At 37.2% G+C, this 13,923-nt stretch overlaps 1 protein-coding gene across 7 annotated transcripts in view; it reads left to right on the top strand.

Moving 5' to 3' along the window:
* The window catches only part of L3MBTL3 (L3MBTL histone methyl-lysine binding protein 3), a 76,774-nt gene that overhangs the window by 39,261 nt on the left and 23,590 nt on the right, over positions 1-13,923 (top strand). For all 7 annotated transcript variants that reach the window (XM_030944930.1, XM_030944935.1, XM_030944936.1 and 4 more), the window contains exons 12-15: positions 7,415-7,491; positions 8,914-8,999; positions 11,104-11,214; positions 12,418-12,532. In XM_030944930.1, the coding sequence (XP_030800790.1) occupies positions 7,415-7,491; positions 8,914-8,999; positions 11,104-11,214; positions 12,418-12,532 (389 nt within the window). The remainder of the gene's footprint in view (positions 1-7,414; positions 7,492-8,913; positions 9,000-11,103; positions 11,215-12,417; positions 12,533-13,923) is intronic.

The raw sequence follows: 13,923 nt of genomic DNA, 5'->3' as shown, positions 1-13,923 counted from the left end.
ATAACCCATAGTTTGTTCAGAGGTAGCATAGGCATCTTTCTAAAATACTGCAGTCTATATAGCAGGCATATACTGAATTTCAGACTTGTTAATATTCCAATGTCAACAGGAACTTTGTCCACCGGTCTTTTCAGAGGAGGGAGAAGTAGTTTTCAAGTACATAACCAAGATTTACATTTATAGTATTAGTTATAGTATCCTGAAGTGGTTTTCCTGAATTTTATATGTAGAATACATGACATAAAACCCTCCTAAAGGATGGAGAAAATTTGAAGTGGAAAGCTTATAGGTTTATCTATAGGTTTTCAGAAATCATTGGAGTTGTGTTTACACTGAGGTCAAGCTTAAGTTTTGTTCTTTTGGTGAAATTGTGAAATACCTTTCTGGAAGCAGGAAGAAGATGCTTCTGGAAGTACTGTACATGGAAATTAAATTCTCAGTAATGTGGTCTACCTCTCAGCATTGCATTGAGAATAATGAGTAGAGAAAGAAAGAAAATGAGAGAAAAGAGCGGCAAATGAAAATAGCAGTGGAGCGTCTGACCAAAAGAGAGCCTGAAAATGTAACCTGAATGCATCCCACTCACATTTTTAATTTTAGATATCAGGTTTGTAAGGGCCTTAAAATATCTTAGGTGCATATATTTCATGTCTACCAACTGCTGTCTCTAACTAAAAACAAAAAGGTTTTTTGAGATTACCCAGAACTGAACCTCGGAGTTTCCTTGTGCCTGCATGTAAGTTTCAATCTCAGAATAATAATGAAGGTGAAATGACTTATTTTGTGTATGTTGGTTATTTTCAAGCAAGTGCCTCTTTTCTCTGTGTGTGTTTTGTGTTTTATTTGGAGTAGGCTGAACTTTCTCAGTGAGGTTAAAAAAAAACCTTTCCTATTTTTGTATACCTAAAAGAAAGTTGACTGATATTGTGACTTCAGGCATCAGAAACCCATTATGATTGCCTAAGGGGTTTTAGCTCCAAGCTTTCAGCCTGAAGATACTCTTCCTCAGAAGAAGATATTTTCTTTCTGAGCATTAGAAAATGCATTTTTGGTTGAAAGTAAGTACCCTGGCTAGAATTAGTCATTACAACAGCTTTTTAATGTATGGTCATGCTACTTTCAGTGTATTATAATTCCTATTAAATTTTCCTTTGATGGTGGCTTTTAGATGGAACAAAAGTGAACAAAATTGTCAAATTCAAGATTTGACTTAATGAAGGAGAAGTTTGACCTATACAACATAAGCCTCCAGGTCCTTTCCATCTGTTCCGTCTCTTTTGATAAAACATAATACTGCTTTGAAAGCATTCTTGTTCAGTGGGACTTCTCAATTTTCTTACCATTGTCGGAACCTGGAAATGGAATTGGGAATCTTTTGGTATGTCAGAACTATGAATTAACTACAGGTGCATCCTATATTCCTCTGTTTTGCTTACACACAGATCGATGTTGCCTCACCTTCCTAATTTTTTTGTGACCAAATTGGAACACAGCCAGAGCTCATGAAAGAGGTGAAGCTGGGCCAGCTTGTTGCCCACAGGAGAAGTGGTGCAATGGCTGTGCTGCACATACTGCATCCCAGACTTGCTGCGTCAGAGGGCTCTGGGTGCACTCCCTCATCCTTGGCTTGGTCTGAAGTTCCCCTGCAGAGAAGGCTGTACAGGCAGATTTTGGGATCATCTTACCAGGAGTGTGTTAAAATACAGTGGTCCGTGTGCCACTCACTGCTCTGTTCCTGTCTGTCTTGCATAGGAAAATGATTTCTGAAGCCTGCTGTGCAAATAAAATAGCTTTTGATTTTTGGAACCATTTTTTGATCTGTATGACTTTTGGAACAGACTGGGCTTTGTCATGAGACTAAGTAAGAGCCCAGCCCTGTTGTCCATCTGTATTTACTACTTTCCTAGCAGCCAAGTCCTTAAAAGCTGCACTCTGCTAGTTTCATTTTTGAGATAATTAACTTTGTTCCACTCTCTCTTTGAAAGGAACTGTCTTTTTGGAGGGGTAATATTACGTCAAAAAGAAGATAATCTTAAAGAAGCATGAGTCACAGTGCATGCGTTTAACTGTTTAGATGGATAATGAGCCAGATATCTGACCCTAAGTTTCCTGTGAATCACTGTGCAGCTTTCTTATCAGACTTTAAATAGAAAATATGATAATGTTTTATGGTAGTGCTATACCACCTCTGGATGCATGCCAAAACCTCCTGGATTACATTTTGAGAAGCCCTGACCTAAAATTGTACCAGCTTTATACTTGTCAGTGATGAAGTATTCTCAATTATGCACTAGATGGGGCTGCAGGATAGTTTTTATGTTTTTATTTCTTTTTTTTTTTTCTCTGTTGGATGACTGACATGTCACAATCAAGAACTTGTATAAGTAGCATTCTTGAGATCACATTATTATTTATGGGTGTATGGGGCATGTGTGTATGAATGGTTTTTGATAGATAACTTTTTCATTACAGACTGTATATGCACTTATTAAAGTGAATATCAAAATATTAAAAGGTTTGTTTCTCAAAAGGGAAAATCAGAAATCATTTCAAAATAGAAAATTATTATAACACATACACTTATTGTAAGGACAATGGTGACCATTTAATTAAAAAATCTGTCCAGATGTGGAGACCTATTTAAGAAAATATTTTGCTGAAATAATTGAGTATTAACTTTTTCAGCAGCAAGCATTATCATCCATCTCTCTTGATCTAGTTGGGATGAGCTGTATATGTGAAACAGATTTTTGGGAAAAATTAGCAGGACAGGTGAAAGTGATCAGTAGAAGAATATTAGGTTGTCTTCCATGTGTGTCTCCCCCACTGGGATGTGCCCTCCTTTTGTGAGCTAAGTACTGCTGAACCTTACACATGTTCCTTTCAGGCAAAGTGGTGCACACACCAGGGAATCACGTTGTCAGCTGCCTTGGTTTTCCTTATTGCAGAGCTATTTCCTGCCCATTTACATCATGTAGCTCTTCCCTGCTTTGATGTTTTTCTCTGTAGTTAAGATGTCCACAACTCAGCAAGCTGTCACTTGTTCTGTCCCTCTGTGTGGCTCTCTTACAGGTTCAGCTGGTGCACTCTGCTGCTTTTGGCTCCACTTCAGCTTTCTAGATTAGCTTCAGTTTCCAGTACGGATATTAGATTTCTTTTTCTGACTGCATGTTCTCCCACAGAAGAATGATTCACAAGTGACATGAATTGTGTGGGCATTGTAATCTTGTTTTATTAGTCGAGCATGCATTTGTCACGTCTCTACTGCTCAGCAGAAGGTGGTGTTGGTGCTCTGCTGTGGCCCAGGGGTAGGTAGGTTTGGAGGTGCATAATCCTTCAGCTCTTGCTAGTGTTGGTAACCTTTTTTGGCCTAGTAAGCATCCTCACAATTCATGGATCATCGTGCTTTATGAAGCATGTGAGCTGGATGATCTGCCTTCTGTTTTGGAACAAAGGAAATAGAAAGCTGTGGGATGTGGCAAATTGATTGTGAAAGGTCAGCATAGCCTTTAACATTCCAGTTGACAACTCTTAAGGCTTAGTCTATTGTTGTTCTTCCAAACTAGATACATATCCATTAAATAACACACATTAAAGCATAATAGTTTTACTTTAAATTGTGTGTGACTTTTACTGATCTCTACTTTCTATTGTTAAATTAACTGTTAGAAGCTAAAAGCCTGTGTGAAATCAGTAGGTGAAGATGGACTGTGTGATCTGAGTTTGCTGGAACAGGGATCTTTGTTTTTCCCCAGTCCATTGCAGTTGCAGAAGCTGCTCATAGGCTTATCTGTAATGTCTGGGTTTTTCTTTTAAAGCAAATCAAAGTCTGCAGATGTTTCATAGTGCTGTTTTGCAATGCTATTGAATCACAGGTTGCTTTGTGTTCCATGCTCACTGTAATGTCAGAGCATCTTCCAGGAATGCATCTTTCATTGCAACATTCCTTGGTCATTTGCTTCTTCTTGAATCTTCAAGGCAAAAAGTGTGTGCAGTGGCCTTCACTTTTCAGAGTTTTATTAAAATGTATGTTCAGACTATGCTTGAGAAATCAAACCAAACCAAATGCATTTAGGAGGTTTGCCCTGATTAGTGATTTTACACATCTGCTTGATTATTTTAAGTATAATCCTGATAATACCATAGTGATCCTGAGCATGGGACTGGTTCCCAAATTTAACTTGGGAGAGTTTTGAAAATTGTTTGTGAACTTTACTTCAAAACCTTTTAGGAAGTAAGAGAATATGTTTTTTCAGTGCAGAAGTATATCTCGTACATGTAGAACTCCCAGTGTGAGAGGGATCGAAGAGAGGAGTGCTGCCCCATATTCTGGTTAACTTCTCTTCAGAGTTACTGTAAAGAGAAAGGAAGAGGCCAGAGGAGGCATGAATGACTCACTGGGGTTTTTTTCTTATTTTTTGGAGGCAAAACATTTCTAGGAGTCAGGTGCTGAGTTTTAACAGTGCTAAATTATCACAAAAGGACTCTTGCTTCCTTTGCTTCCTTTTATTGATGGCAAGTTCAGCGATTTAGAGAGTATGGTGTCATACTATAAATATTAAATACATACAATAAAGCTTTATATATTGTAGAAGGACAAAAAGTTGGTATTCATGAACTGAGTTAAAATCCTTGGCTATTGTCAGAGCCATTACAGAGTCTATCTAGAGTAGGTTTTATCTGCTTGAAATTATCTGATTGGCATCATTACAAAGAAATACTAGCAGAATTGTTTCATATATTTAGCCACAAGATAATGATGTTATGTTGGCCAGTATTTTTCATCATTAGTGCTTCACTCTGTTTAGGTAGAAGGCTAGAGGAGTGCTTGTGAGACCATGTTCTGGAGCAGCCAGCCTGCATTTCTATTGTTGAAGTTTATCCATACCAAATTTTAGACACCATGTAAAATAGTTCTCAGATTAAAAAAAAAAAATTACTCCATGTATTTCAATTATGGTGTTTCCTTCATTTTTCTTTTACATAGGGAAGGTTCAAAACTGCAATATAGTATTGCCCAGGGTCCAGTTGACAATCTTTTCTGTGCTGTGTTTCCTTCTGCAATCCCTAAAGTATGTTTATGTCCCAGATCTGCAGACCTGGTGTTTTGAATCTTAAGACTATGGAGTGCCTGCATAGTTTACCTTTAGTTTCTTCTTCTCTCCTGCATGGCTCATTGCACCCTTTTGGGTATTGCACATTATCAGCATGTGATATTTTAGAAGTATATTAATTAAGGGAACCTAATTAATTTGAACTTCCAGCATGCTAATACTTTCTGGGTAGATACAGATAATAATTATTTTATAACACTCAGAGAAAGCAGCCCTACACTGTTTGGTATTTTGCATTAACTCGGGTTGAGGTAAAGTGGCAAGAATACCTGTTATTCTCCAGCCTAATGATGGAGACATTGACTTCAGAGAGGGATTAAATAGAAACTAAATCATGAGTGTTTTGGTGTTTTGCTCAGTGATTATTATATGAAGTATGTGTCTTCATGCATGACTGCTCTCTGTTTGTCTTCTTTTCTCATTAAGTATTTAGAAGTGTTTGGAAAACACAGGAGGGGGACACAGTGTTTCAGTCTAGACTATTGCTTGGCTGCTTAAGGTTGGTTTCTTGATCTCTCCCTGGGGAGCTGGGAATGAAGGCCTTAGCTACTTCAACTTACTCAGGCTTCAGTTTTTGGCTTTGTTGGGTCCTTGCAGTGAGTAGGACACTGAGCTCGTGGCCACTGGAGAGATGGAAATGCTGGTGGGGCTCTCCAGAAGAGAGAGGAGGCATAGCTGGAAATATTTAATGCCAGCTATTGAAACACCTTTAGGGACAGGAAATAGTGGAGGAGAGAGGTAGTGCACTGTGGTACTGAGTTTATTTAACTAAAGAAGAAATTAGGTGGGGCAGGATTCTAAGAGAAGTGAGGTCCTTAAGGGTGGATCTACATAGGTATTACATGGTTATAATATGGAGTTTTTAACTAAATAGAGGCAAACAGTGTTTGCACCGTGTGTTGCAGTGCCATGCAGAGTGATGCTGGTCTTTTGTGTCAGCAGCATGTTTCTTAGTCATTCTGGCTACATAAATACAATGCATTTCATTAAAAAAGCACTGTTAGTTGTTCAGCCAACTCAAAAACCATCAGTAAGTACCAATGCACACCTAGGGATGGTGCATGTTTCACAGCAGAGTCTGATAGCTTTTTACTTTTCCTGTAGATCAGTCTTACTTTTTGCCTTTACTAATAATATTGAGTACTAATATAATCATTGTGGTATATACATTGTATATTATATACACTGTGTTTTATTGTGCAAAATGTGATATGTTATTAAATAATATCCTAATATGTAATAAGGATATGTAGTTCTATGCATAATAAAAATTTAATATTACAGAAGACTTAAACAGGTTTTCTCTTGTCTGCTTTTAGATCAGTTTCTTTACAGTGTGTGTCTCTTGTTTGTTTTTGTAAGATTTGATAGCCAGCACTCACTTCTGATTTCCTCTGTGCACAATGTAACTGACCCAGTGAGCACAATGAGAGTGATCTCTCACTGCTTGAGACACGTGCCAGCACATGTAGCTCACCCTGCCTCTGCTAGTCTTCTGTGGCTCTTTTGGCATGCCACAGGCAACAGCAGTAGTGCAAAATAGGATGCACTTTACAAAAAATATGGGAAGTTGTTAACTGAGTAAAAGAGTTTGTTCTGTTTCTTAAGAGCAGTTTGCAGTCTTGGATCACTAATTCTTTTGTGTAGCTTGGGGCCTAAAATGCTTGTTTTGTTGGTTTTTCGGGTTTTTTTTTTTGTTTTGGTTTGGGTTTTTGGTTTGGTTTTTTTTCAGTTTTTCTCAGACTTACTTTGCTTATGTGCTGCTGGGTTACAGTAACATGTTTATAGCTCCATTTTAGCCACTCAGAATCCAGTTTTGAATTTTTCTTGCTATTAGCAATGTGTTTTAGTTATATATGATTTCCTCCTCTGCCTCCAGGTGCAACATGGACCATTAATCAAGATCTTTAAATTTTTAGTTTCAAATTTTGGTCTTGGCATTGCAAGACTCCATCTCTCTTTGATGGGATATGGTGTTCTTGCAACTAGCCAACATGATTCTACCAAGAATGTTGGCTTGTGAACAGCATCATTGCTTCTCAAAAGAGATCTACTACTAATTTCAAGGACTTGATTTTCTTGATGTTCCAGCAAAATTATAAATTAAGACTTATGCTTGTATGGGTGGTAACAAGTCTGTGTTAGATGTGTTTGTGTCTTCAGGTTATGTTTGCAGTTTAAATTGAAGGTGTTGTGAGTTGTTTGGAATTTAAGTCTCTCTTGTAGGTCTTGGTTTGTAAGCATAATAGGATGTCTGAAGAGCTGTATTTTCAGGCCCTTTTTTTCTCCCCTTCCTCCAGGTGTGAGGCAGCTAGCCCACATATTCATCCTGTTGGATGGTGTAAAGAACATAAAAGAACTCTCATCACCCCACCAGGTTTGTATATTGTTACATGTCTGAAAGATTTAAGGTGGCTATAGTCAGCTAGCATCATTAAAATTTACAAATTTACGTCATTAAAATTTACAATTTACCTCTCCTGAATTTTCTTCTTTCTGTAATCAGGAATTGATATTTGCAGAGCTGTAATTTTTTTTTACAAGACTTAATATATTGAAAGCAGAAGTATAATAGATGTTTGGCATTAAGTATGCAAATATATATGCTAATTTAGTAAAGAGACATCTACTCAAAAGATATCCCTTGAAATCTGAACAAGTTTGTAATTTTGGCTGAATGGTTGACAAGTACTGTAAGGCTGACGTTCTGAAAATGCTGATAAAGCAAACTCCAGGTGGATGAGATCATTGCATAACAGAAACATCTTCATGTGAACTGAGTGTGCAAGGTAATGGATTGATGAGAAAATTGTCTTAACATGATCAAGGAATCAAACTTGTAAGGGGTCTTTGAAATGAAGGAAAATGCCGTGAGAGAGATGATAAAGGAAGGAAGTGTATTTGTTAGTGTGAAACCTGAAATGTTTTTCAGGACTGTTGTGTATGGTTGGATGACCTAAATTCCCTGTTGCAGAAACTGGCATCTGGGGTTTGAGAACATGGAAAGTTTTAATTGGTTAAAACTGACTTCAATAAAAATTCTAATAGCCAGCACTCTTGAAAAGTCATAAGCAGTCTGTCTGCCAGGAGGTTAATTGCAGCTATTATTAAGTGAATCCCTTGTAAAACAAATTAGAATTGGTTTTGTTCTCTTCTAGCTTATTAATACTAATATTTAAACTTCAGGTTTAACTTCTGGTGCAGAGTAAAGTTGAAGGACAGACACTGCCTTTTCTTTAACAGCCAAGGTGTCTTTGTGTTTCTTCCCTGGAATGTTTATAAATTTGACATTTTCTGAGAAAGGCAACATCTTCTTTGATGATGTCTGTGGATTATTCATAATGTCCAGGGTATTTTGTTAGAAACTTAATAAAAAATTGCTCGCTAAAAGACTAACAAGTAGTCAGGTGGGCTCAACCGTGGTACAAAGCTATCACTGATTAGATTGTTCACCAGTGAATGACTGTTCATTACTTGAATTAATTTCCTCAGTTAAGTGGACAGATTTTTCCATTCCACATTATTATATTGCAAAGGGAATCACAGAATATTCTCATATCCAGAGCAATTGTGTACAATAGGTACTCAGTAGTGTGTATGAGAGGATTGTTGACTCTTTTAACCTGTATGGTGAATTTGTCAGAGACGATTTAGAAGAGCCTTTCTTGCAATGATTTTATAAGTCCAATGTATAAATTAAAACAGTATTATAGAAGTGCTAGGCACTCTGTAAATTAGACATTAACTTCATTTTTTTGCACTGCTGTGTTTAATTTTGCTCTTGTTTCTTCTGTGCCAGATTATCCACATGCTAAGCATTTTTCTTGGGAGAAGTATTTGGAAGAAACCAGTTCATTACCTGCACCTGCAAGGGCTTTTAAAGTGGTAAGAAAATGCTTAAATTTCTTTCATGCTTTTAAGTTCATGTAATTAATTTGTTTAATACATATATGGCATTCCTCTGTCTCCAAATGGATCCAATTAATTAGTTGCAAATAGGTGGTTTATTTTTATGCAAGTTTGCAGTTCACTGTTAGAAATCAGATTATTATAAATAACTATTAATGCATTATTTTAATTATTACAAATGGGATTAAATGCTACAAATGTATTACTAATGAGTGTAATTTGCTATGGAAAATTACTGCCTACTTATTACAAATAATGAGATAGCTACTGAGTCATGATAACATATTTTGAAAATTTGTATTTCTGTACATTTTATATGGTGCCATAGATACAGTGTAAAAATGAATGTAAGAGGTTAATCTTCTTGTCCATCTAGTCCATTGTCTTGGGCTTGTTTTCAGTGCCCTTTAGCAGAATTTTTCTTCTGTAAGCTTGCAGCTAGGGCATGTGGGCAGCTCCCCAGCTTAGCTATGGTGTTTGTGGGCAACATCCTTTTCTTTTATCTTTGTTCTTGCTAGTTTCTTTCAGTGATCCATCTTTTTGAGTTTTTAAGATTTCAGTGATGGTCAGTACTGCAGAAAGGAATCACACAATGGCTTGTGCTGGAAGGGACCTTAAATATAATCTGGTTCCAATCCCCCTGCCATGGACAGGGATACCTTTCCCTAGACCAGGTTGCTCAGAGCTCCATTTAGCCTGGTCTGGAACACTTCAAGGGGTTGAACATCTACATTTCTAGGCAACCTGTTTCAAGTGCCCCATCATCCTCACAGCAAAGTATTATTTCCTAATATCTAATCTAAACCTACTCTCTTTCAGTATGAAATAATTTCCCCTTGTCCTGTCACTACCGGCCCTTGTAAAAAGGCCCCTCTCCATCTTTCTCGTTGGCTCCCTTCAGGTACTGTAAGACTACAAGGAGATCACCCCTAAGCCATCTCTTTTCCAGGCTGAACAAACACAATTCTCTCAGGCTTTCCTCATGGGAGAGCTGCTCCATCCCTCTGTTCATCTTGGATTGCTGTTGGGACCCAGCGTTGGGTGGCCAGTAGCTCCCAGCCCTGAAGCATGTTTGCCTCAGCTTTTCATATTAGGGACACTAATTCTCAACTTTGCTAAGAACTGGATTAACAAAAGGCAAAATGTGGTGTTTATAGCAGTTCCTGGGGTCAGTAGATTGCCAGAGGTTATTCATGACCTGCAGTTTATCGCCCCAAGGTGTGTCTGTCTTGGTAATGTTTCTCAATCTTACATTCTCAGCCAAATACCCCAAGCAAGGATTAGGAAATTATTTATTTATATCTGAGACAATAACAGTGTTTGTGTTGTATTATGGGGGAAAATTGAGTTCTTAAGCTGCAGCTGAAGGAAAAACACCAATACTCTGCAAAGTCCTAGAGCAACAGATACATTGTTTTCATAAAAATGAGAATAAACCTCATAACTAGTCTTGTGAATATATTCCTTTAAACTGGAAATAATTTTGCTTTAGTTTTCGTAACTATAGATGACAAACACCAAATCTGATACTCCTACCAAAGACACTAATTTAATCAAAATAGTATTACAAACCCAGGCATTTGGTCCTGTTTTTTGCTGTTATGGTGTGAATTAGTTATGTTTTCAGGAGAGACTGGAAAAGGGTTTGATTCATGAAACAAAAATACATACCAGAAAACACAAATATGTTTCCTGTAGACAATTTCATAGACATTTCTGGCAGCTGGTATGTAATGCCTTATTAAATATTGTAATGAAACTGTTGGCCAAAACCTCCAGGAAAACTTTTCTAGAGAATTTAGGAAAAAAAACCTGATTCAAACCAAAGATATCCATTTACATCCTTGGATGGCTTGAATCCAGTCCACTCCAGGAGACCCTGGAATCCCCAAGTGGTTACTTTGTTTCACTCTATTGATAACTCTAGTTTGAATTATGTTTTTATGCTTGAATTTCTAGTAGAGGGAGGGCAAATTTGAAAAAATAAAGGCATAAACTTTTTGATGGATTATATATATTTTATAGCTGCATCAGATTTTGAAGTTTTGTTGTTTCATACAGTATTGTTCTTCTTTTCTAGAAACCTTCTCATGGCTTTCAGAAAAATATGAAACTTGAAGTGGTTGACAAGAGAAATCCAGTATTTATCAGAGTAGCAACCATTGTAGATACTGATGACTATAGAATAAAAGTAAGTTCCTCTGTCTTATTGTACTATCCTACTTAAATAAATGATGAGGACTTCATAAAACCAAAATCCTGAGGTTGTAAAATTAATCATGAAAAGAAATAAGTGGTATTGCTCTGTCCTCCTAAGCTTTTGCTGTTGCTTTTCACTAATTGATCTATGCATAATTCCTTTGGAATAGGTTGTGTTATTGTCCTCTTCGATATTTGTGCTGAGGTGGGTAGCTAGAGAGCAGAATTGAATACATTGGAAAATTGCTTTGGGAATAGTTGGTAGAAGACAATTGTCTATTCTATCAAGAAATGTGATTATTTAATATCAAGTGTCAAAGGGCTGCTTTGATATTTGTATTAGGGACCATAAAAATATTTGGTCTATGTTAATTGAATCTGTTTCTATAAGTTCCAAGGGGAAGCGAGAGATATATGGGAGATATGAAAGAGCCCTGGTCTTTTGTCCTTTGTCAGTGATTTCTGCAATTCTGAAGTTTCTGTTAATTATGGGCTTTGGATTGGATTAAACTAAGTTTAAATATTTTTAATGTGTTTTGCAGAAGCTGTGTACTTGAATTAATTCTCTTTCATTATATGAAACCAGTTTGCAGTCTGAAGGCCTTAAGTGTTAGAAGGGCTAACATATACCAGATATCCAATTAGAAATGAAGGTTGTTTGCAGTTTGCAGTTTGTACAGATTTACTAGGCATACCTATTATTTCAAGTAGGAGATGCAGCTGACATTTCATTTTGAATCATCTGAATTAACTGCTGGTAGGAAGTCATCAGAACTAGTATCTTCACACCTACTTCAAGTTGGACATGCAAAATTTAAAAAAAAATGAAATGGAAAAAAAACCCATCCCAAAATAAAGAAATATCCCATTCCCCAGTCTAATGTATTAAATGACAGGATTTGTAACTTCTTGGGGAGTAATTTGACTCTGCAGCGTCTGTTGAAAGAGCTCTGTGTGTACATGCATCCACATATGGGTGTGTGAGAGATATGACGTATGGTTGTTTACTGTTTACTTTAGTGAGAGTATGCCTGAGTCCAGAATGTAATGTACATATATTTTCTGTGTAACTTAAATAGTTCTCTGAAAGTGACTTCTCTACTGGTCGTGTCATTTCTAGAGATTACTCAGGTAAACTGATTTTATGGAGAATTTTCCTGATCTAAAATGCATTATTCTCCTTTTTGTGTTCTAGGTTCATTTTGATGGCTGGGATAGTATTTATGATTATTGGACTGATGTGGACAGCCCTGATATCCATCCTGCAGGCTGGTGTACGAAAACTGGACACCCTCTTCAGCCCCCACTTAGTAAGGGAAACCACACTGTAATGTAATGATGATAAAAGGCATGTGTGCTGTGCTACCTTTTGTCCCTGCCAGTGCCATTCAAAGAAGAGAAGCCACTAGGATATGCAAAATAATTGCAAATGTGACATTTAGTGCAAAATCAACAGTCAATAATTAATCACTTTTTAGTAGATGGTTTTATTGACCCTTCCTGCAATGGAAATACAAGAACCACAGTCAAAACCAGAAGTGATGTAAAAGATCTGTTGTGTAAAATCCTGGCCCTCTCAGAGCCAGCACTGAAACTGCTGTGGCACTCAGTAGGGGTGCAGGGTATCACTCTTAAGATCCTTTGTTCACATCTCCGTGGATGGTTACTATGCCTTTTGGCTCAAAGGAGTCCAGAGTGCACTGAGAAGGCACTGCTTTCAAATGCTGTGGCAAATCCTCCAAAACAACAAACTTCCTTTTCTTCTTCAGCTGAGCAAAGAGGGATTAATGGTGCCCACTTTGAAAATAAATCTAACAGGAGCATAGTACCAACAATAACACTAGATTTACCAGCTTGTCCTCTCCGTTTTGTTTTACTTGTTGAAGAAATGACAGAGGTTGCAGGGCAAAGAGACTTTTTGGTGAATATATCCCTGCCTAGTCTTCTGTGTTTCTGGATAATGGCAGTGAAATCACTTTAGCCAAACTTTGAACAGATGAGTTTTTAAGTGAGTGCTCTTCTCTGAGATTGGTTTATGTGGTGACTCTGAGGTGTGGTTTGCACAAGTGCTGAGTATTCACAGCTGTTGGAAGGTCAGAAACAGCTGTGCTTGGAAAATAAAAAATGCTGAGCAATGCCAAGTACTCAGAAAAAAAATAATGTAAAATAACTGAGATAAGTCACATTATGTAAAATAACTGAGATAAGTGTGAATGTGTTACCTGAAAATCACAATACCTCAAGTCAATGAATGCCAAGAAGAAATTACTCCTATCCAGGGTGTGATCAGAGTATATTCATTAGTTTTCTGAGCACTCCAGCAGTACAGTGATGACTGCCTGTTAGGAAGTTAATCATTCTGCCTTCAGAATCTGAATAGAGTGCCATAAGTGCCAAAGCACAAAGTGAATAATGAGGAGAAGACAGAATGCTGCATATCTGCTTCTTAATCTGAGATGTGCTGTCCTGTGTGCTGAATGAGCAGCCCAATGGGAAAACTAGTCAGTGGCCACATATATAAAAATTGTATCACATGGCAGAAGAACTGAATAAGGTTACAGTGTTTCTATTATGTAAGATTGATATAGAAATAAAAATCTTAGCCTAGGTGGGAGTATAAAACATGTAAATTCATTTTTTAAGACATTAAAAGAACTGAGGTACAGGTGCCCAGCATGTCTAGGTGGTGGCTTAGGAGGCA

The sequence above is a fragment of the Camarhynchus parvulus genome, chromosome 3 (assembly GCF_901933205.1).
Source record: "Camarhynchus parvulus chromosome 3, STF_HiC, whole genome shotgun sequence".
Taxonomy (NCBI): domain Eukaryota; kingdom Metazoa; phylum Chordata; class Aves; order Passeriformes; family Thraupidae; genus Camarhynchus; species Camarhynchus parvulus.
This window is presented reverse-complemented; position numbering and strand designations above follow the sequence as displayed.